This window comes from Malurus melanocephalus, unplaced genomic scaffold (assembly GCF_030028575.1).
Source record: "Malurus melanocephalus ecotype Western Australia unplaced genomic scaffold, MMel_1.1 scaffold_569, whole genome shotgun sequence".
NCBI classification, from domain to species: domain Eukaryota; kingdom Metazoa; phylum Chordata; class Aves; order Passeriformes; family Maluridae; genus Malurus; species Malurus melanocephalus.
The window spans coordinates 17517-41953 of NW_026623801.1; the positions used below are offsets into that span (position 1 = coordinate 17517).

At 47.5% G+C, this 24437-nt stretch overlaps 1 protein-coding gene across 1 annotated transcript in view; it reads left to right on the plus strand.

Moving 5' to 3' along the window:
* The window catches only part of MEGF6 (multiple EGF like domains 6), an 80838-nt gene that overhangs the window by 4701 nt on the left and 51700 nt on the right, over positions 1–24437 (plus strand). Inside the window, exons 3-4 of the mRNA XM_057382482.1 lie at positions 244–353; positions 7975–8079. Coding sequence (XP_057238465.1) covers positions 244–353; positions 7975–8079 — 215 coding nt within the window. The remainder of the gene's footprint in view (positions 1–243; positions 354–7974; positions 8080–24437) is intronic.

Below are 24437 nucleotides of genomic sequence, written 5' to 3' on the forward strand. Positions count from 1 at the left end.
TAGAAAAGGAGGAAAAAAAAGGTGTTATGAAGACCTGGGTGTTGTCTCTTTGCTCCTAATCAGAGTAAATTAAGAGTATTTTCTTAGATCAATGATCACTGCCAGGCCATGTGGGAAACAATATCAGCACGTTTGCAAACCCAATTCCTCACTTTATTTTATACCCACAGCTACAACTTCTGCTCTTCTCGGTTTCCTCATCCTGCAGAGCTGACCTTGGTGTGGTTTTTTTTTGTGTTTCAGGGTTGTGTATCACACTGGCTACAGGCAGGTGTACCAGCTGAGGTCCCACACCACGTACAGGTGCTGCCCAGGATGGTCCCAGCTCGCAGGGGATGTCGGCTGCCTGCGCCGTAAGTGTTGCATTGTTCTGCTGAACTTCTTTATTTTTGGCTCGTTTCAAATCCTGTGCCTGGAGAAAATGCTCAAAAAATGTCTTGAAATGTCTTTAAAATGTGTTTAAAATTAATTATTGCAGGGAATTTTCTAGGTTTTTTTTTTTTAATGTTTTTGGGTTTTTTTTTGTTGTTGTTTTTTTTTTTTTTTTTTTTTTTTAGATTATTATTTTTAGATTTTTAGATTATTATTTGTTTTTCGATTATTATATTTTTATTTCCTTTAACCGCGCATCAGAAGGATTCTGCTCTGGCTTCTCAGGAAGGCCTGTCTGTTCCTTTCTATTTTTTTTGAGAATTTCCACATTGCAGCATGAAAGGGTTTCAGGGTCCTAGTTATTCACCCACTTGCCAAGTGCTACTAAATGTTTAAAATCAAGTCCAAGTTGGTGTTTTAATGGCACTAAATATTTAAAATCAAGCCCAAATTGGTGTTTCAATGGCACCAAATATTTAAAATCAAGCCCAAATTGGTGTTTCAATGGCACCAAATATTTAAAATCAAGCCCAAAATGCTGTTTCAATGGCACCAAATATTTAAAATCAAGCCCAAATTGGTGTTTCAATGGCAACAAATATTTAAAATCAAGCCCAAATTGGTGTTTCAGTGGCTGAAGCCGTGGAAGCTCCTTTGGGAAGGTGTGTCAGGGGCTGGGGCTGTTATTTTAAGAGTTTGAGCTGCCCCTGTGAGAGATTTGGGATCTCTGCATCCACCCTTTTGCCTGCTCCATCCCACATCCAGAGGGTGATTTCACAGTGTCAGCCTGGAGGAGGGGACACACAGCCACAGGGGAAAGGGTGGCACTTTTTGGGTCTGGAGTGGAGACCCAGAATTTGAGACTTTGGGATTTTGTGGTTGGATTCCTCCTCTCTTCCAGGCACAGGAAGAGAGGAGCTGGAAAGTGTCCTTTCCAGCTGTAGGGGAAGCTGCATTCAGGTTTGCACATGAGTCAGGCTGGGGATGTGCAAATATCAGTCTTTAAGATGATTTTATGCTGTTGTTAAAGAAAACAGAGGCAGCTTTATCCCTGTGGGCCCCACATTCCCAATTTCCCTCCAGATTCTCTGCCTGACACGGGAGGCAGCTGCTGTGTCACTCCTTCCCCTAAACCCCGTGGCCACGTCCAGCTGGGGAAACATTTAACTGGAAACTGCTTCTGAGGTGTTCAGAGCAAGGAAAAACCTCTTGAATCGAACCAAGTTTTATCCTAATTTTTATGTAGAGCCAAATGTACCCCTGGTGCAGAGCCCTGCACGCTCCTGGTGCTGTGGGATCAATTCCCTGCCCCAGTCCCTGATTCTTTTCTGATTTAGACCTTGGAGATGCTCTCCACCTTCCCCACTGAAAAGCAGCTTTGGATTTAAGTAATAGTAATAATAATAATAATAATAATAAATTAAATTATAATGATAATGATAAAGATAATGATAATAATGATAATGATGATAATGATGATAATGATGATAATGATGATAATAATGATAATAATGATAATGATAATAATAATAATAATAATAATAATAATAATAATAATAATAATGATAATGAGAACCAGCAGAGCATTTGGGATCTGAGCTGCCCATCAGGGGAATCAGGGCCAGCCATGGCCAGCTCTGTTGTGGGGGCAGTCAGAGTTGGGATTGACCTCCAGGACAGGAAGGTGTCTCCCAGAGCTGCTTGCCTTTTGTTCTGTGAAGAGGTTGTCTGTGCTCTCCCTGGGCTTTGATGCTCAAAGAAAAGGTTTTTTTTTTTAAAAAAGGTGTTTAAATAAATAAAAAAAAAAAGGTGTGTCAAACARCCAGCCTTTATTCTTGCTATTCCAAACTGTGGCACAAGAGAAAAACCCACGGGGCAGRGGAAGCTGCAGGGGTGCCTTGTAACCCCCTGTGAGTGAGCAGATAAATAACCTYGGCTGAACTCAGAAAAGCACCTTCTGTAATGATTTTTCCTGCCAAGGAAATGAGTAATTCCATGCAGGAAGGAAGCAGAGAAAAGGAAATAAATCTGCTCRGGGCACGCTCTGAACTCATCCTTCTCATCACTGGGGCTGGGAATGGTCCTCAGGGGCTGCTCACTGCAGGGTTGGGCTGGAGTGAAGAAGAGAGGAGAAGGCAGTCCCAAAAGCAGAGTGGCACCAGCTCAAAGAGCCTGCAGGAATTGCTGCTGAGCTGCTGGGGGGTTGAGGTGGATCATGACCTGGAGCTGGTGAGCTCTGGCCCCATTCAGCCCTTCAGACCAGCTGGATATCATTGACTTCACACCCAGGATGGGCTGTGACCTTGTTTCTGGGACAGAAAAATAGGTATTTATGTACCTCAAGTGCAACAGGCACAACAGGGAGCTCATCTCTGCAGTGCCTCAGCACAGGCAGGGGCAAAAAAAAAATTAAATTTATCCATGACTCATCTTCAGAGCTGCTGAGAGCAAGAGAGCAGCCCCTGGTTAGGGCTGAGGTGGGGCAGTGGGAATTGAGCTCCCTGTTTGCAAACCCCCACAAACAGCAGCTGGAGGAGCATCCCATGGGCAAATGGAACAGCTCTGCCTGGTCCCTGCAGGTGCTCCCAGCCMGGATTTCTATCCCAATCTCTGGACTGTCCTGGGAAATGTGTCTGGGCTCTATGTAACCAAACCTTCGTCTCCAGCAGCTTCTGGATGTTGGTTTGCAGGGGTGTGCTGGCTTTTCCTGCTGGTCAGGGATGTCCTTCTGGAGCAGAGTGGGGTGTAGGAAGGTGTGGCAGGGCATTGTCAGTGACCATCAGTGAGGAGCTGGCTCAGGAGCATTTATTTATGGAGGATTCTCTGGTTGCTGTGCAGCACTCTGGGGTCAGCCTGCTCTTGCTGCTGTGGCTCTGCTGAATGCCACAGAGCTGTGCCAGAACATGTCAGYGGGATTTGTGGCCCTTCCTATCTGCCTCCAGAGATCACTGATCGTGTTCCAGGAGCKCTGAGCAGGGGAAGGGCAGTGCTGCTGGCAGTTTAATTAAGCTCTTATGCAGTGGAATCTCTCCAGGGAGGATGTCTTGCTCTCCCTTGGGGACTGCCATCTCCTCCTGAAGGGCTCTGTTTGCTCTTTGCTGGTCATCACTTCTCCTTAAAAATAACAAAAAACCGCCAATCCACGTGAGAGGAAATTTTCAGCACTGCAGGCTCGTGTGTCACCACCAAGGGCTGCTGCCACCTTCTTGTTTGAACATGAGAATATCGTCTGATCTTTAACAGCATCATGAGATGGGATGTCCCAGCATCCTTCTGGGTAACAGGAGAGTTGTTTGGATTTTCAGAGCTGTCCTGGAAAGAGGAGTTTGCCTTATTGCAGCCATGCACTGGCTGTACTCATTGTTAGCTTAGGTTGGAGGCTGTCTGGAGCAAATCTGGGGTGTGCAGGTTTGTGTCTCTAAGCCCTAAGGTGAGGAAATGGCTGGTACAGGGCTGTGAAGACAGTGTTGGGAAGGTGTGGGCTCTGCTGGGAGCAAACAGCTCAGAAAGAGATGGAAAATTTCATGGAGACAGATATCTCAAAAAATGTTTGGTTTTGTTTCTCCCATGCCCTCTGAGATGGTGACAGCCAGGCTTGCTCCTGCCACCCCCAGGGCTGTCAGGGGTGAAGGCAGGGAGCTCTGGCCCCATCAGGGTTCTGTCTTTTGTTCCTTCTCTTCTGTGGTGGCAAAGGGTGAGGATTTGTTGCCTTCCACTGCCCTCTGTCCTCGACTGTTCATCCGTTTGGGAAGGAGAAAGGTCAGAAGTCAAGGCACCCTTTGCATTTTTAGGATGGCATTGGGTTCTCTGCCTGCGTGATTGCTGATAGTTGAACTCTCAGACTAAGCTGCCTGGTTTCAAGTGGCCTCTGAGATGCTGCTTGAATTCCACCTGGGTTCAATAACACAGGCAAAGCCCCAGAGCCTGACCACGTGCACCATCATGGRGCAGGCAGCTCAGGTTTGCCATACAGGTTGGAAGCTTGGGCAGGAAATGTGTCTGGCTGACAGTTTAATTTCCCTGAGAGGCGGCTTTGCTTTGTCCATCACCTCCTGGCTGCTGCAGGCTCATTGTTTAGTCAGCTGAAAGGCTGWGACTGAACTTGTGAACCTCTTCCCTGCGACTGAGCCCAGTGCTGGTTAAAGATCCTTCGTGGGCTCCCCTGGGAGCCCATCTCTGCCCGGGCAGGGGGTGGTTGAGCTGTACCTCAGGGAGCCCAAATATTGCTTTTCTTCACGGCTCTTAAATCAGTCTCATGTCTCCGACTTCCCCAGGATCCCGCCTCGCTGAACCCTCACAAAGGACACTGCCTGGCCTTGGAACAGAAGGCCGTGACGCTTCCCATTATTTATTCTTTCTCTCCCCGTTTCCCTGAACAGTGYCATTACCCTTTTCCCAAATTTCCTYGCATTAAACTCTGTCGCTCTGAATTAGGAGCTCGTTTGCAGGAGGCCTGGAGGGCACGGAGGGGGAGCCCTGCAGCCCCCACCCTCCCCTGGGCTGGGAAGTAGGTTATTATGATTTCCACTCGGTATGTGCCAGCCTGCAGCACAGAGCAGGGAATTGTCCGGCTCATTCAGGAAATCTGGGGCACTGCCAAGAATAACACCCCTGTCTTCTAACCCCTGATTTGTGTCGCTGAAATTGCTTCTAATATTTTCCATTGTTGTGCTTTGGGTCTCGCTGAGCTGCTCTGAGAGCTGAGCGCTGCCGGCAAGTTGGGCACCCCAGAGCCAGGCTTGGCTCTGCAGTCACCCTCGTGAAAATGTGGTTTTTAGGTGTTTAAGGTGAAAAATTCAAGAAAAAAAACCCCAAACCACTGTGCAAACCCATTCTGTCCAATGGTGCTGAGGCCTGAATGAAAGGACTAAAAGAAAAAACAGGCCCTCTTGCACAACCAGAGCTGGGAAATCCTGGATGCTGCAGCCCTGGAACACCTTGGCACACACCTGGAGATGGGAAGTTGTTCCTGCCTCGCTGTGCAGGGAAATACTTGCAAACCACAGGCGTCACGGCTGGGCTGAGCAGGATGCTTGGCAAGGAGTTTCCCARGTTCCAGCACTCTGCCAGCACGGGATTGATACGGGATCACTGCAGTCCCYGGGGATACGTGGCCATGGAAAGCGACTAAAGCGTTAGATGAGAAGATAACTGGCTTTGTGAAGCAGCATTTCATCACGGGTTCATTAGTTCGGGGAGACGAGTGTTTGGGCTTCAATGCTACCTTTGTGTTATAAATAATCTTCTCTTCTGGAGGGAGGGGGGTTGGAAAAATTGTCAAGTCCTTAAAAGGACGCTGAGGCTYGAGGATTTCAGCTCCAGTGTTTGCAACGAAGGTGCAAAGTTGGTGGAGTTTGGCCTATCCCAGGGTGTCCCTCAGCTGTATGGTAAAAGAACTGATGGAAGAAAAGTCCTTTAGGCAGATGCAGGGCTCTGTAAGGGTGTACTTTGATGGCAAATGTGAATATTTGGAGAATGACACGTTCACATAAACCTTTACCAAACCTCCTGAATCACCAAACCTCCCGAATCACCAAATCTCCCGAATCACCAAATCTCCCTAATCATCAAACTCCCAAATCACCAAACCTCCCAAATCACCAAACCTCCCTAATTACCAAACCTCCCAAATCACCAAACCTCCCCAGTCAGTGCAGCCTTGGCAGAAGGTGGTGTGTGAGCCAGGAGCAGGATTTAGCACAGAGGAGAAATCAGGAAGTCAATTGTGTTCCTGTAGGAAAAAACAGAGCCAATATTTGATATATGGGGCATTCAATAGTGGGAACTCAGTAATGTGGCTATTAGATTTCCAGGTACTGTAGGTTAAAACTGCTTTTCAGGYGTGACAAGTTGACACCCACCAGCTTTGGGTTCCTTTTGTGCAGGTAATCCCTGCCCTTTCCCAGCCTGGATTTCCTGTGGCTGCCTCAGACTTTTGAGCTGTCTTTTACAATTGATAACTTTGCAGATTTATCTCCTGGTGTGCACAAAGCTGTCCTGCCCCAAAACTGCCTTGCACTGTTTCCATCTGTGATCCCTTTTTCTCCGAGTGCACAATTAGTGTTTTGGAGCCGGCGTGGGGTGTTTGGTGCCAAGAATTTTGGAGCCATTTTGGAAGCCTGCGYGGGGTGCCAGTTATAATGACACAAAATGAAATGTGTAATCACAGACCTGCTTTTTCTGTCACTAATTAGTTACAGCTTTAGCTGGAATGGGGAGAGAAGTCGGGGGGGGCTCCCAGCTTGCAAATAGGAGGGAGAAGCTGCAGCCTGCACAGTCCACGTGTGCGGGGGACCCTCGGTTCAGYGAGTGCTGCTGTAATTGTTACCAGGTGGTCCCAGTTTGTACAAGGGGCTGTAATTTAATCACAGCTTTGTGTGTTTAGTTGGTAACCGACCTGAAGGCCCTGTGACACCATTGGTGGCTGCAGTGTGTCCCTTCCTGGGATGTATCTACAATAGATTGGTTTCCATGGCTTCTCTTGGTCCAGGGCTCTYCACAGTCCAGCCTGGGCTGAGCAGAGGGTTGGGATGGGACAGTGGGAGCTGCTGGGCCAGGTGTCACCCCTGTATCTCTTCCACTGTGCCATCAGGTGATGCCCTTTGCTCCAGGTTTGCCAGGTTTTTGAAGGATGCACTCCTACCAGTCCCATTGCTCCTGGAGTTGGTAGCAGTTTATTCAATGAAAAGTGGAAGGAAAAGAGGAGGTGAGGGGAAAAGAAAGAAGAGAGGAGTTGGCCGTCACCGCAGCCCTGTCCAGATCAGTGAACAGAGAGAAAATTTCATTGTCCAAATCTTTAAACAGATTTAAAAAGGAAGATGGATGCTTGTTCTGCGTCCTTACCYCCCGACAAAGCACCACACATGTGACAGTGCCCCTGCTCTCAACATTTCTGCTTTTGAGATCAGCATTTCCCAGTGGGAAATATAAACCATGGGCTGCGTTTTGTGAGTTATGACAAGTACACCCTTCCCTGGAAAAACCATAACCTCGTTTGTGGATTTCTGGGGATGATTTGGAAAGGTGGATTTCAGAAGCCTAATTGAGCATTCTGTGTCTCTGTGTCCATTTTACACTCCGCTGGSTGAGAACAGAGAAACGTGGCTGCTCAGGCTTACTTACAGTTTAGCTCCATTTCATCCTCTGGGCCGCCCGAAGGTGACGCCGCGTTGGGGTAGCCAGATCTCCGGGACAGCTCAGCACAGAGGTGGGAGCAGCTCCCAGCRGACAGTTCTAGAAAGATCCCTGCAATTTTAGCACAAATAACTCGTATTTGTTGCCTTGAGATCTTGCATGAGTGATTTTCTGAGTCTTTTATCCACTCGTTGGCTGGAATAGCATCATCTCACCACAGCCTTGATGTTTTTCTGTTAATTCTCAAGGAAAGCCATTAGATGTTCCCTGAGGTAATTTCCTTCCTACCCTAAATTTTGAGACTTTGTGCATTGAGCACTGCATGGTCAAGTGAAGAAAAATTCCAAAATGGTTYAACAGTGGTTTTTTGTCACTATTCAATTGTTCTCTGGGGTTGTGGGCATGGGATGTGGGTGTTGGCCTTTCCAATGGTGAGTGTGGGAATCATCCTCTTCCTCCTCCTTGCAGCCTCGTGTGGTTACGGCGTTTGTCTCAACGGTGGCAGCTGCCGAGAGGGATCCTCACAGCCCTGTCACTGCCTCTCTGGCTTCCAGGGCCCCCACTGCCAGCACGGTAAGCAACCCTGCCAAATTCTTCCTTTAATTCTGAGCTGGAAGAGCGGAGGCTTTGGAGTGAGGGATGCCCTGATTTATTTATATTTTATCGTCGCCGTCGTTTTATCTGCAAAACTCCAACAATCTCCTCTCGGCTTTGGTGGTGTTTGGGGAACTTGGATGTTTGGAAAGGAAATACTTATCATGGCTTGCTGTGAGACACAGCTCTGTGCTGTACAATAGCCTTTATTCCTGGCTGCCATCCGCGGTGGGATTTGCTGAAATCAGAGAAGGAAGCTGATTAAAGTTGGGTCAAACAAAGGAACTTTGGGGTCACGGCTTGGGGGGYGAGCTCAGCCCAGGGCAGTGTGGCAATGAGTGCCACCTCAGGAATGAACATCCTTGTATCTTTGGCCAGGCTGCMTTTTGGGGCTGCTAAGCTTTATTTAATTAATTTCTGTGTGATACACAAACTCTCTCCTGAATGTTGTTGAGTTTTCTGTGTTTGGTGATTCACAGAGGTTCTGGTTTGGGAACACCACAGTCAATAGCAAAGAACCCCTAAAAGCTGGGAGGTTCCCTGGGCTGTGTYGATGATCAGAGAGCATCTGCCTCAGGTTCAGGTGTCTCTCTCCTCCCTCTCACTGTGGAGTCTGCAAGGTCCAGGGCAGCAGTGATTGCTCACATCATCTTCAGGTGCAATTTTAATAACAAAACCAGCAGCAATTTATAAATATAGAGCAACAATTTAAGTAACAAAATCCTTTTCTTTACCATCCCTGAGTTCCTTGAGTTCTGTTCCTTCCAAGACTCACAGTTCCATCCTCTTTTGGAACCAGAGATGTGTTGAGGTAGGACAGCTGACCTGGAAGGGCTGGAGAGGAACATTTTATCCAAACCTGGGACCTTTCTAACCCCCAGAAATCAGAACCAAGGGCAGAAAGGTGAGGTGTGAATTTATCCRTGCAGGGAATGCACACGTCCTCTCTCGTCCAAGCTGATGGAGTTGAGTGTTTTCCTGAGCAGAACCCGAGAAGCAAAAAGCATTTTGACATTTGGAAATGTTTAGCAATTCCCACAATTATAATTGGCTGCAGCTTTGAAAATAAAACTCACTTTTTGGAGACCCCTAATGTTTTATTAAAAGGGAAATGACTGGCTTGTTTTGGAGGAGAGAAAAATACAGGAGTGGCACTGACCCTTGCCTGCCATGGACAAGGGACTTGAAGTTGGGACTTTGGGTCTAACTTGCCTGTTGTATTTTAAATAATTCATTAATTATTTAATGAAATTCTGAATTCATTAATATYCTTTGTCAGATCCCACTGTCCAAATTTTGGCAGAGTGGTGGGAGTGGGCTTTTAGCAGGAGATGGCCAAGGATACACAAGGTTACAAATTATGGCTCTACTACCTGAAGTTAAAGGAAGAAAACAGTCCAAACTCTGCTATTTTGGAGTGAACTAATTACAAGGAACGGGGAAGAATGTGAAGTGGAAGGGATAAATCATTCTTTGTGCTGCTTGTCCTCAGTTTGTAAAGCATTAATTGTCCTGTTGCCTCCTGGCAGAGCAAAGCCCAGCTGAACCAGGAGCATTCCTCTGCATTTGCAGCCTCAAATTATTTTCATTCCTGGGTGATYTATATTTCACACCCTGGGCAGAAATGGCCCCCTGCCATCCTATTCTTTGCCATTCCATTCTTTGCCATCCTCTTCCCTGCCATCCCCTTCTTCCAGAAAACACTTTACAAACAACGAACCTGGGAAACAGTAAAGGTTTGAGTATTTTCATTACCTGCAGATGAAGGACAGATCTAGACATAGGGGACTGGGGACAGTGTTCCTTTTGCAAGCACCTTCAGAAAGCTTTCTTGACTTTCCAGTTTCATTTTAACCTTTGTTGCMATCCTGTTTTTAAATGGATGTTKCCCCTGAAAAGTTCCAAASCACCAATGAAACAGYTGCMTTAGCCCTAGCTTGCAGAAAAATTGTAATTTTTTTTTTGTCTGTTTCTTAATGACTTTTGTTATTTGTAGCATTTTCCAAAACYCCCAGTCCTTGCCACAGAGAATGTGCTGATGGAGGATACAGGAATGCCCAGTTCATCATCCTTCCCTTCATTTTCATTTCTTATTGACTCCTATCAGTGGCTCTTTTGGGTAAATACTTTTTTTTGGGAAAAATTCTGATGAAAAACCTAATTGTCTGAATTCTCCTCTTCTCTTTCTCTGTTAAAAGTGCTCTGGGTGGTCGGCTTTSCTCATCAGTCAACATTTGTGCTGGATTTTCCTAATATGATAAGAGTTTGTTTTGGGGAAGGACACCACGGCAATGACTCGTTCTTTCCTTATCTGTCACCTGTCAAAGGAGCTATCCCGGTGTTTGAGATGGTGGWACCTCCTTGAGAAAGGATGGAGTTGTGGAGTTCTGGGCAGGATGAGGCTGTTTGTTGAAAAGGACGTGGAAATAACCRGTGAGAGCAAAGCTGTGACATTCCACGTGTCACTGTCTTCGAGAAATCCGCGTCTGATCCGAACCGCATCGTTTTTTCTCGCCTGGAAAGAAACACAGATGTGTTTGCTTTAGAGGAGGACGCTCCCTGCCCTGGCCAGACTCCTATCAGAGCTTTCAGCATGGGATATTTTTGCTGGCCAGCCCCGAGCAGCAGCAGCMGCCGGGTGTTTACCCTGGCYGGGCAGCCGRYGGTTCTCCAGCGCWCGCCTTCCAGGGTGAGGTGCTGTCCTTCCTGCTCTCCTGAGCTGCTGACAGGGACAGCCTTCACTCTCTCTCTCTGGGTTAAATCACCTCGTGCTGAAGGCAGAGCCCTCGCTGGGGCTGTGGGAGTCTTGCAGGAAGCTCTGCAGAGCTTTGCGTGTGCCTGTCAGGGTTTCAGCGCCTTTTCTGTTGCCTCTTGCATCTCTGTATGGTTTTTTTGATCCTCTCAGATGCTGTCAGTGTAGGAATTGATTTMTTTTCCCTGCTCTGCTTGTCCACCTGCCCTCAGCTGGGCTTTGCTTTGCAGCAAACTGTGGCAGGGATTGATCTGGACAGCATTACGCTGACCACTGACTGTTTCTGAGCTGAGGAAGCAGCTGGGTTGTCCCAAACTCCTTTGGTACCTTCCACCCTTGGCAGATGAAAGGGTTKTAAATGGACTATTCAAAGTTTGGGCTGAAGCTGCCTTTAGAGCTCCCGTTTGGGGGATATAAATGACCTTTCTGTGCAGGCTCATTGCTGAAGGGAGGGGTTATCAGAGAGCCTGGGCTCTGCTCCAAGCCTGCCCAGCCTTCCTGGGAATCCTTGGACCACCCAGCGCTCTGGGGTCCGGTGTTGGTGAACCCATCAGACCCCAGTGAGGGTGACAGCGGGACCTCTGTGTGTGGGAGGTGGCTGTAGCCGTGTGGGCATGGCTGGGGGTGTGAAGGTGGGTGTTATTTGCTTCTCCTGCTGTGCATCAGCTGCTYGGCTTCACCCTTCGCTCACAGGGACCCTCCCGGCAGAGTGGATCRTCTCAGCAACACTCAGGCTCAGGGGGCTGTGATGTGGGAGCTGTGCCATGCCGGGGGGCCGGGGCTGTTCCTAATTAGCCCGGCTGAGTTTTGAAGCATGGGCCAGCCCAAACCTCCTCCAGCTCGGCACAAAGGAGAGGTCAGCAGTGGCGAGCAGCATGGTGATTAGTGTCTGTCCCTGGAGGCCAGCTCCAGTGGCTTTGTCACCCGCCGCTTCAGGAGACCATTATTGTCTCTTTCTTTTATAGCACTGCCCTCATTTACCCAGCCTTTGACGTGCCCTCGGTGTTGTTTGATTGACTAAGAACCTGATTTCTCCTGCTAATCTCTCCCGAGCTGTTCAGTTGGAAGCCTTTGGGTGTGTTGGGGCTGGGAGAGAGGGATTTGCTGGAGAACCACAGGACTGCGAAACACTCTGGTGTGCTGGAAGTCAAAACGGGAAGGGTTTAGTCTTTGGAAGCAAAGGAAAGCACAGGCAGTGTTTTCTTGGATCCAGGAGCCAGATGTTCTTTCCAAGATGGAGAGACTCGCGTGACAGCGCCGGTTCAGACTCAGGTGATTTCCCCAGCCCGAGGAGAACTCGGTGCAGACTTCACAATGACGGTAGCAAGATACCGTGATCGATGCTTCCTGGGCTTGCAGTTCATGAGGCCAATTTAAAATCCGTTTCGTGGAATTAAATGGCTGCAATTGTTCTTCGGCTGTCAGCTCATTGGAGAGAGTCCACGGTTAATAATACCAGGGCTAAATTAAGCAGAGCACTTCTCCAGCAGCCAAGAAGTCCGAGTACTTTTATTTATAAGCAGCCTCCTGATTCACAAGGTTAGCCTTCTGCTGGGAGGGGAGAGGAGCCTGAGGCCAGAGGAGATTCCTGCTGGGATTTTCTTGTATTTTGGCTCAGGAAGGCAGTGGAACAAGGGCAGCTTGTGCAGAGCTCGGCTGCGTCCTGTGCTATCGGCTTGTCCATCAGCCAAGCTCGGTATTTAAGAGCTGGCAAACAGGTAGGGCTGAGCTCTTTGAAGAAATCTGTRAGAGGAAACAAGCCAAGGCGAAGCAGGGGCTCATTCAGCTAAAAAAAATACCTTTTGTAAAGGGAGTTTGGAAGAAAAAAGAAAACGTGCTGGAGCTGGGGGGARCATCTGTTGTTGTACCTGCAAAAGAAGTGTCCTGGGACTTGTACCTGTGGGGTGACCCTGTGTCCCTTGCTGGGAGGTGTTGACCAAACATTTCTGGCACCCGGCACCATCTCCAGCCTCAACACAACTGCAGGGCAATAACTCTGTGAATAACTGAGCGGTTCATATGATTTGAGTTTCTAAAGGTGAACTGGAGTACAGCAAACAGCCTTTTGGATGGGCTCTCTCACGTATGAAGTTGTCCAGCTCTGTCCAGCTCCCTTGGTGAGTGATGGAGCACGTGCAGAGGGAAAAGCATTGCCAGCCATTTGTTTAAAGGAACGCGATAGTGGGCGAAACAGAGCTAAAATCTGATGGGCTTTAGTGGATTTGAAATACGGCTGGCTTTGTTCTTTTCAGGCTTTCCTTGGGTTGAGCTCAAGAATTAAGGATTTCATGATCATTTAAAAGAGATTATCATGTTGAGTGGAAGAAAATATACGGCTCAARTCCTTTGGATGAGTTTTAGCCTTCTGCTTAGGTTTTGGCAAATAATTCAGAGTGGAGTCTTTTCACTGACATCGCATCGATTTGAAACGTTCACACAGATCCTTACTKCTCCTCATGTTAAGATCTGTCAGGGGTTAGAAAACTTCTGGAAATGACTCATTCTGCCACCTGGAGAAGAYAAAACCCYCTGWTTKTTKGGAAAAATGGSTACCTTGGGCCAARTCATGTGAARTGCTGGATRGCATCTTCAAAGCTCTGCACCTCCYGTGATYTTTYCTCYGCCGYGGCAGTGCCGGTCCCGTGGCGGAGCGGCAGCTAATTTCCAGGCAAGGATTTCCTTGGAGCTTCCCAGCCATCTGTGACTAATTAAACAGAGGCTGTGGCTGCAAAACCGCAGAGCTGTGCGGGGTTTATGGTTCTGAGCTCTGCCCGAGGTGTTTTCTTCCCGTAAACCACCCGTGGACAGCCAGGCTTGTGAGCTCGGGGGTGAGTCGAGGGACGTTTATGGAGGAGAACGGATTATTTTCCAAGCCATGTGAAGTGCTCCGGTGTAACTGGACCACTGGGATCCCGTCGTGTAATTGGTAATGAGAAGGATTTGTTACATGGATGCCAAGTAGACTGAATTAAAGCTGAATTCTTGGGTTGTGTCTGGAGAGGGTGAGCCCTTCCCTCATGTCAGATAGCCAAGAGCCATCCCAGGTTCACAGTTCCTCACCAATTGCTGGTTTATTGCAATGAGAAAGAACAAGATTGTGTGTGAAGGACTAAAATCTTAAAGGCTTCAGTGGATTCACAAAACCAGAAATGACAGGGGGCAGCTTAACTCCCTGTCTGTGACAGAATTATTGAATCCTTTAGGCTGGGAAAAACCTTTAAGATCTTCAAATCAAATAATTCACCAGATTTTCCGTGTTTTCTAAGGATCTGCTGAAAATCTGCGGTGTGGGAGCCACACTAGCCATGGGCACAWGGGCCTGGTTCCAACCAAAACAGGAGGGTTGGTGAGTGAGACGAGGAGTGAGGGCCAAAGTAGGAACGAGAAACGTTGCTGCAAAGCTGCCTGAAATTTGTAGAATTAATTTATGCTTAAACACACAGCCCACTCTGCAATAAATCGTTGGTATGTTATGCTTTCCGTTTCTGGGTTTGGAAAGGTTGGAGAAAACATTTTTTTTAAAATTCATTAAGTGCTGCCTTCTCTGAGGCATCGTTTTAAAGCCTCATTCTCTAGCAGGTGATAACATCTTTCAAGCAGCCTCTGAAATGCCTCATCCCCACCTCAGCAACAGGTTTTCCTTTCATTTTTTTCCTTGTTTGTTATGTTTTTGTTTCCTCTTCCGTGATGCATGGGCTGAGCTCAACAGTATAATCAGTTTAATAATTCAGAAACAAACATATGTGGAGATTCCAGTCATTACAAATATCTCTATTTTAGGGGAAGATGCTCGGAGGATTCCCTGCCCAGAGGTTTAGTGTGTCTGTGAGGAAGGGAGGACACTTTCCATACATCCTTCATCCAAGTTGCAGTRTGTGCAAGTTCCTGTTGTGGAGTTTTTGCCTTGGGCTGGAGTTTGTTGTTCTGGACCCAAACTGAGACCCAAAATGAGTTGTTTGATAGTGGAGAAGGAGGAAAACCTCCCACTAACACCCCCTGCACAGAAATCCAGGTGGCACCAGCCAGCGAAGGAGTTTGCTACGTCACTTTTAACATTTTTACAAAGCTCAAATGGAAAATGTTAACTTGGAAAATGGGAATCCTCCCACACCAGCTCAGGGAATTTGTTCCTCTGCAGTTTCTTTATCATGGAATTATAGAATTATAGAGTATTTGGGTGGGAAGGGACCCACAAGAACCATCCAAGCTATGCCAAGGCTGGACTGTGTTGTCATGGCCCTGGGACTGGTTCTCCCTGCACATTCCTCAGCAGAGGAATCTCTAGACTGCAAAGAGAGTCTGGGGGACCCTCAACTACCACTCTGGGCTGAAATTCCCCAGCCCCAGCATGGCTGGTTTCCTCCCAGACACACTTAATTTTATGGGGCTGCAGTTTCYCCGTGGCTCGGCTTGCAGACAGTGACACATGTGCTGTGTGTAACGGTGCAGCCGCTTTTCCTTCGCGTGATTCACCATTCCTGGGGCCTCTGCAAACCCTTCAAAATCCCCACTGGCCACAGGGGCACCTGTTAGACCCTCTCTCTCTGTAAACCAGCCAAAACCTCCAGATCTGGAGGCCAACAGGTGTTTTTAGTTTGCTGCACATTCATGGATATTGACTGCCTGTCTTGCTGCCTCTCCAAGCTAATAAACCCATGGATCTGGAAATCCTCCACCTCACACTGGAGCAGCAGGCCCGGCTGGGATGCCAAGAGGTGAAGAGAGCTCACAGATTGGGCGCCGAGGAGGGGCTGCTGGCCCCGAGCTRCTCTCTGAAGTCATTCCTTTCTGTTTGACTTTCCATTTGTGCTGGAACGCCTGGCATGCTGCAGCTTTTCGGGCACTGCCATGGCTGGTGGGGTTTATCTCGAACGGGGTCATTGGTTTGTCCATCCCCATCAGTGACCAGCCCAGCCCTGGCAGTGGCCATAARTGGGTTGGCACTGGAAGCAGTTTTTGGTGGTTTTCACCCCATTAAGGGTGAAACCTTTCCCAAGTGCCTTCAATCATGGTATATCCTTGGGGTCTTGTAGGTGGCAGAGCCACAGCCTTGCCTTAAGGTGGGATCCCACTGTAAATGGGCTCTGCCAACACAAAAATAATTAGAATAACCATGTTTTATGGGTAAAATATGGATTATTTTCCTTTAGAGATTTATGTGGCATGCTTAAAGACCAGCTAGACGATTCCTAGAGGTCCAGAGCTCTGCTCACCAGGAGCTGTTTGGAATCACAGACAATGGGAGTCAGCTCTGTGATTCACGTTTTGACCTGACTGTCAGAGATCAAAGGGCCAAAATATCCCAGCCCAGTGGGAGAAAAGCAGTGACCAGTGGGGGCTGGGCTCCCCTCACTGGGTTAACTGGGGAAAGGGGCAGTGGAAGAGGATCAGGGGATGCCATTGTGCTGTGTTCAGGGTGTTGGGTTTCAGCCCCGAGGATGCAATGGATGCCAGATGTGTGTGTGTCATTAGAGGATACCTCTCCTTACCAGCTGCAAACTGTCCACRGCTTCCTCTGCTGTTTTCATCAGGAGAAGCTCAAATTCCCACTGTTTCCTGCCATCTCAGATGCTGTCAGGCTGCTCTTTATCTCTTTATTTTATTTCCCTAAGTCATGGGATTGTATAGCCCAAACCAGTGTGGCAAAGTCAGGCACTATGTGTTGATTTGTATTTTTTTCAGGAGCTCCGTTAGGATTTGCCTTGATAAACTCGTCCCAGAAAATGACATTCTATGTTTAACTTACAAAATAAATCCCCAGAAAACTCCAAGGAATTAACTGGAAGAATGCTGGAGATGGTTTTGTACTTTAGTGAGAAGAAGAGTGGCTTTTCACTTTGTGGTTTCTGGTGCAACAGGATATGCTCCTAAAAAAATGTGTGTTTTTAAACTGAAGAAATGGTTAAAAAATAAGTATACAGAATGCTCATGGTGTAGCTGGAAGTAAATTAATCAGGAAAATGCTCACACTTTACTCAGGCTTTTCATCAGCAGGAATCTGAGGTTTCTGTGAGGTTTCATGTGTTTGATGCACTTGTTGAGTTCTGTGAATKCACCATTTCCCAGGCCTTTGGAGGCTGATTCCTTCCTGTATCTCCCAGACAGAACACTTCAGCAAACTCCCTTCTTGAAATGGCTTGAAAGGTCTTTATTTTTTTTTTTCTTCCAAACCTAAAAGAAAGGTTCATTATAAGGAAAACAAGGGCAGCAACTCCTTTTCCTGAGCATTTCCTGTGGCTGCTCCACCTGGCTCCGTGGTCTGGCTGAGGAGGAGGAAGATGAGGAGCATTCCAYGGGCTCCTTTTTTCCTCAGGTGCAGGAGAAAAGGGGAAAAAGGACCTGAATCTATTCTGAGGAAGGTGTTTGGAGGTTTCTGTCCCTTCCATACCGCCCTCCTGGCACGTTCCATGGTTGGAAATGCAGCGTTGGTTTTGACCTTTCCCAATATTCAGCGGGGAGTGGGGGTGTTTGAAGTGCAGAGGAGAAACAGATGTAGAAAATGAGTTTTGGGAAGCAGCAGACCAGGTAATTTTTCTGGTTTAAAATGATTTAGGCATTATCCCCCTCCATATAGACTGGGAACCTGCCCTGGATTGCACAGCAGAGTAGTAACTCCTGGCAAAAAAATACATTATTTCAGTCTCCTTTTCCCCTGGTGGCTCAGGATCTCACCTCATTAATAGCTGAGATTTTGGAATGCCAGATATTTGGCGTATCTGGGTACTGGAGCTGTACAATAGGTCCCTGTGGCTGGCTGTCACTGAGCCCCATCTTTCTGTGGGGAAGTGTTTGATCTGCACCTGGGCCCTGCCCAGCAAACCTCTCCCACCTTAAACAGCTGCTTCTTCGAGGATGTGAATGTCCAGTTTAAAATATTACATTTATTTATTTTTTTTCTTTATAAACTCATGAATTTCCCCAGAAGCGAGTAGCCCTGACCCTTTCATTAGAGACAAAAGGGAGTGTGTATAAATGTCTTTTGTGGCTTGGCAGTAAACTTGCTGAGGACGACATAAAACGYGCTCATTAAATGCTCTTTACCCAGCTTTGCTTTTTGTTTTCAGCAGCACTGTGATGTTTCATCCCACCATTAATTGCCTAATACCAATTATGGCATAAACAAGCCATTTGCTGGTGTAACTTTTTCCATTTATTTTCCAAGGTTCTTACTCTTGACACCCACTATGCATCTGGGAACATGAGGGGTGGTTTTTTTTTTGGGTAATATAAATAACAAATCGATGATCAATAATTTTACACGGACCTTCCCGAGCTATAAACTCAACTGTGGCTCTTGAGAACCTTCCAAAACGCTCCCCYCACTTGGATGCTTTGTTGTATTGAGCTTAATTATATGGAGACAAAGAGACTTGGAGAAGACCCTTTTTTCCCAGGGATGTGCCAGTTCTTCGGCGTAAGGCACGGCCYGTCCGTTGTGCTCTGGCAGCTGAATGTGTAACCTCACGGGAGAGGTGGGCACTGCCTGGGTGTCACAGACACCCCAAATGCTGCCAAGTGCCTCGAAAGACTGGGCACAGGCCACAGGGACACAGCTGACCCTTCATTTTAGCCCTTCTGCATGAGGTCAGAATCTTCTTTGTGGCATTTCAGCTTCTGGTTCTATTCTGACCAAAATCTCAGAGCTGGCTGGGAGGAGCAGCGATGCTCCAGCACTTCAGAAGGTACCAATTTTAGGATTCCTTTTGGAATAAAAAGTGTGGCTTCTGGAGGTTCCCGAGTTTAAACCTGATAATGAAACATCTGGAGCTCAAACCGACCCTTCCCATTCCTGTAGGTCCCATTTCTCACTCTGGTAGCAGGGATTTATCCTTTGTCAGTGCTCATCCTGGAAAATGGTGTCCCCWGTGAGGTGCAGAGGTGRGCACTGGCTGGCTCCTGTGTTGGGGACCCCAGCCAGAAGGACTCAGGAGGTAGGAGTGACTTTTGGAGTTTAGCTGGAGAAATGGGAACAGGTTGTGAGCCTTGGCCGTGGGCAACAGCACAGCCAGGCTGGGATGTGTCTGGAGCTCAGAGCCTGTTCCCTGGGTGGTGCTCAGAGCCATCCACTCCTCCAGCCCCCATTTGAGCCCTTTACAGCTCAGCCTGGTGCTGCAGASTTTCCTCTGAACTCTCCAAGCAGATCTTGCTAAATCCTTCCCCTTCATTCTGTGTGAATCTCTTTGGCTTCRTAATTGGTGAGAAGGAAGCTCCGTTCTTTCCTCATTGCCATGCTGGCAGCAAGTTTTGGTCACTGGTGTCCATTCAGAAGYCACCTGCCATGGGGACACACCACTGAAGGTCACCAGCTGCCTGGTGAGCGCAGAGCTTCACCCTGGTGCAGATTTTGCTGTGAAAAACAACTGAAAATGGGACAAACCAGCTGGAGACACTCACACCTCAGCCTTGGCAAAGCCTCCGTGATCTCACGGAGCTGAAGTCGCTTCAAAGGGTTGGAAACTTTGAAGGAAGTCTCTTCACCTTCTCTATAAGAGGAATACAGGTTCTTTCCCTGGAGAGTCATCTTCCCGTGTTCCCATTAAATACATTTATGGCCATACAGTGGAAAAAAAATCATCAAAGCCCAGCCGGTGCGCTGAGCTGCTGAAGGGAAGCCTTGGAAAGCCTTGAAAAGGCTGCCAGGCACAGTATAKTTTTTATTGCATCCATTATATAATGTGTCAAAAAAGAATTCTCTCCGCTATGGGGAGATATTTATAGTCCATGGGGTTTTATGGCTGGAGTGGAGTAGCTCAGGTTTCCCTCACTAAGCCAAGCCAGGCTGCTGCYTCTGCTCTGTGGGAGCAGCTCTGGGAGTGTGAGGGTGACCTGGGGGAAGGAACAGCTCATCTGGATGTTGTTACCTGTCCCACTCTCCAGCTCCTGAGGAACTTTGGGAGKGCCAAGTGGGAATTTGCCCAAATTCTCACCAAATTGGTCATGGCAGCAGGTAGAAACCAGTGGCAGAATGTGAGAGTGGGGAGGAGGAGGAGAAGAAGAAGGATCTCTGGTGAGCCTGGTTGAGACTCAAAACAGGCAAGGAGACGAGGAAACAACAAATGATGTGACATTGGTAGCAACAAATGTGTGATYTTTGTGGAGAGGGGACATTTGATGATGACTTTGCCTTGCCCATCAACAGAAGCTCTGTGGGAGGCACCTGGCACAGGTATGGGAACACTCTCAGATCTGTGTAAGCTGGTGTCTCGTGTTGATGTTCCCCCAGAACATTTGCACAGCACCTCACACTGACCTGGCAGGTRTTCACACACATTCCAGCAGGATGGATGCTGATGAGGAGGTCACAGATGTTGTTTGGAGTCTCCTTTAGGTCAGGAAGATTCCCTGGTGGAAGTTTCCCTGGAAGGATGGCTAGCTCGTCTTGGAGGAGGCAGCTGGGAAAGTGATGAGCAGAAATCACCGATGAGCAGAAATGTGTTTGCCCAAACTGAACCGTTGAAATATTGGAGCTTAATTTTCCTCTTCTTTAAAAAACAAATACCTTAAAGAGCAGATAAAACCCTTCACAACTCTTCACGCTTTAACCTCCATGTCAAGGAGTGGAGTTCCAAAAGCCCTGCAAAGTTTACAGTCAGCTTGTTTACGCAACTTCGGAGTTCATGAGGATTGAAAGCCCTGACTGTGGTATTGATTAAACCTTATTTGGCCATTTGACATATTTATATTTGTGAGGARTTCAGCAGCAGCCAAGGCTGATAACGCAGTCGCTCTGGGAAGGCTGGCTCGTGCTGAGGAGGGGGTGTCAGGTTGCACAAGCACGACTGGTACGTGTGGGAATGATGCCACTGGGATAAACTGAGCCTGTGGTCCCTTCTCCAGCTCTGCTGGGACTCCCCAAAATCCAGGCAGGGCACGTTCATGGGKGTGTTTGTGCGTGTGGGATCCCTCCACGTGTGGAGCTGATTTTTTCCTACATCCACATGGTTTAGCAGCATCCCAGAAGTGCCTCATGTTGCCCTCGGTGCCACAGCCCTGGTCACATGTGAGGAAAATATCACAGAATCAATAACTGGGAAAGAGATCCATCGAGTCCAAGCTGTGACCCATCCCCACCTTTCCCCAGCCCAGAGCACTGAGTGCCACATCCAGGCCTTCCCTGGACTCCAAACTTCCCTGGACAGCCCCTTCCAATGCCTGAACATCCTTTCCATGGAGAAAATCCTCCTGATGTCCAACCTGACCCTCCCCTGGCACAGTTTGGGGCTGTTTCCTCTTTTTTCCCTGGAAGTAGAGCCGACCCTCACCTCTCTGTACCCTCCTGTCAGGTCCAAGACAGCGATAAACAGAAAATGAGAAAGYACCAGATACATCAGCAGCGTCTGAAAAAACACCCAGAGATGACAGATAACATCAGCTTGGATGGAAAATTGAGGAAGAAATAAGGGGTGAAGGAGAAATCCTGTGGGAAGCAGTGCCCATGGCACGGAGTCAGAGTTATCTGAGCCCTGCAGGAAACTGCAGAGYTGGGACAGATAATCTGTTCCCTGCACACCATACAGCTCCCAGCAGGCACGGGATCCTTTTATTCCCAAAAAAAGAGAGATTTCCTGGAGGTGCTGTCTGTCACGGCTGTTTTATTATGTCTCTGTTGTTTCAGGTCAGGAGGAGCCAGGCTGGGCTTGTCTCAGCATTTGATTTAATCCATGGGAAGAAGTTGAGTTTACAGAGGATTAGATTAATAAGGAGGAGAATCTGGAGAGGAATTCTTGGAGATATGGGAAAATCTAAAATATATCCTCACATTTTCTCTTTCTCACAACTCTGGCTGTACCTTTACATCTTGCAACTCKCCTTTTCCACCCCTGCTGGCGGATCTCCTGCAGGGAGACAGGGATTGAAAAACTCCAATGCCAAATCCCAGATGTGCAGAGCTGGAGAGAGGGGGAAACAACACAAAAAGGAAGAAGGGAAACAACAAAGAAACAAAAACCCCACCAAGCCTGGATTTTGTGTGTAATCCCTGCTTGCTGGCAAACTTCAGCAGAGCCCCAACACTGGGGGGATTGTGCAGCCCGGCTCCRGCTCATCCCCCTGGCACAATTTCAGAGAAACAGCGGACAGGCTCCTCTTTCATCCCAAATTCGGCCACGCAGAAGTGCCTGCAGGACCCACAGCAGTCCTGTGTGCTTAACTCCTTGCATTTTCCTGCTGGAAAGAAGTTGGATTCTCTGATTTCCTTTAGGTTATTAGAAAGGCTCGTTGCTGGGGGAATATTGATGAGTTTCTAAGGGGTCAAATCCCCAGGACATCGCTGCCTTTTTCCCAGCACAGCTGCTTTCAGGAAGATTTTTTACAGATGAATTTTTAGGGAATAATTGCCCGAAGTTTCTCTCYGAGAACTTGGAGCAGTGTAGTCTGTGAGGTGTCCTCTCGGCCAGAGGGAGGGGGTAGAGCATCTCTGCTGGGCTCTGCTCTGCTCGGGATCCATCCCTGGAGCTGCTCTTTGCAGTGCCTCTCTCCCAACATCTGCAAGATCTGCAAGATTGTCCCATTGGAACGAGAGAAAAATAATTTTATTCCAGTTTTAACCACTTGTAATAACTCTAGTAGTTACATTTTTTTTTTGTTTTTGTCAAGCAAAAGGTAGAAACTTATTTTTTTGTCTTATGAAAATTCATTTCCCTACAGAAAAAAAAAACCAGGAAGAAAACTTTTTAAAAGATGCTTGATATTTATTTGAAAAAAAATTGCAGATAAGAGTTACCTACATGTGTATGTATGCAACAGTGCGGATCTAAGTGTGGGTTCTGTTGGAAAAGCAGATTTTCACAGGTTTTATTTACTTCAGGACCATCCTTTTAAAGAAGTTAATCTGGAATTTGGAAGGGCAGCCTCCAGCCACTGCTGGCTCCAGCTGTGTGCTGTCAGCTCAGGAGCCCTGAGTTTTTTGGGGACAATAATCTTGGATTTCAACACTCAGGTTTGGACTTTTAGATGATCTTGGCATGTATTCCCTATATTTATAGAGAATATTTCTTTATAAATCCGCCTTCACAGGACTGCAAAAGGAAGAGTCCCATCAGCAAGGTGGCTTTCCCTGAATATTGGGAATTAATTCATGCTGCTTGCTCTACCCAGGTGAGGAACGCTCTGGGGTTGGCACTTTGGCACCAAAATTTGGAGCCTGGTCCTCCTTCCCAGGGAATTTGGAGCACACAGGTGCTCGAGATGCTTTGGCATACCCTCACCTTTTGGGGTTACAGGGATAATGCACAGATATTCCTTTTTCTGTGGGTCCCAGGATTGGGCTGATGAGTGTGATCTGGGGCTGGGAGATGGCTTTCACCTTCTGGGAAAGCTGGAATGCTTTCTAGGGAAAGCCAGATGCTTCCAAACCGGGGCCTTTGGCATTTCAGCTCCCTTCAGGCCTTTTTCACCGGGGCTGTAAAATCACCCGACAATAGGCCATGAATATTAACGACTCTTAGCCCGAAGGCAGAGGGAGAAGTGGGAGTTTTGTTGTCAGGTTAAAAGTGGACGGCTGCTTTCATGTGGGAGCGTGTAACCTCCATAAATAAAACACCAGATGTGCTTGGATTCCGCTTTCCTTGAAATTCTCATAAAGAGCAGGAATATCCACAGCTACCAGGACTTTATTTCAAACGTTTCCCTGCAGAATTCTCATAAAGAGCAGGAATATCCACATTTACCAGGAATTTATTTCAAACCTTTCCTTGCAGAAGGTGTCAGGGGGAGCTGGTGAATGGCAGAGCAGAGCAGCCAGGTCGATGCAGGTCAGGTACCACATTCAGCTGAGGTTCCTGAGGCTCTGRATCCTTCAGATTAAGCCAGGTTTASCTATAAATCCTCCAAACCAGAGAYCTGTCTGCTCACAGGAACAGGATGTTTGTGCAGGTGGATGGGGGTGCACGGAGCACGGGACAGCACCGTGCCCCAGGGAGGGAATGATGCACTGTCACCCCTTCCTTGGGAGGGATTTGGGCTCAGAATGTATTTGAAACAAATCTTGCACAGGTGCAAGGCTCAAGGAATGGGATGGGATTCCTCCAAAGTAGAATTTTTTCATTTTTAAACGAGCATGGATTATCTGAAAAAAATGTGTTATATGGGTGAAAGTTCAGAGCAACGTTCTCTTTCCCATTCCTAATGCTTTCTTGAAAACAAAAAGAAATGTAGGTATTTCACCAGCAGATTATTTGAAACAGAGTTTGGRCAGGAATCACGGAAGAATTCACATTGAAATGATTTATGTTTACACGGCACTTTGAATCAAACAAAGAAACTTTCCAGGAGCATCTCGATGTCCACTGTGTGTGACCTTGGAAACCAAGTGTTGGTGGAGCCTGTGGGGTGATTTGAGGCGACCCATACTTGGTTTCAAGGGTCTGTGGGGAATCTCCAGGAGGAGTGAGCAGCACTCTGTGCCTGCTCCAGTTGCTGTCTCACCTTGATAAACACATGAGCACAAGAAATACCAACCCTTCTCTGCCAAGGATCAAGGTGGCTTGGGATATCTTGAATACTGGCTTGTTTTGTTTTGAAAAATACATAAAACGTTACATTTCTGGGTGATGTGAAGGAGTCATCTGGACACAGCAGGTGCACC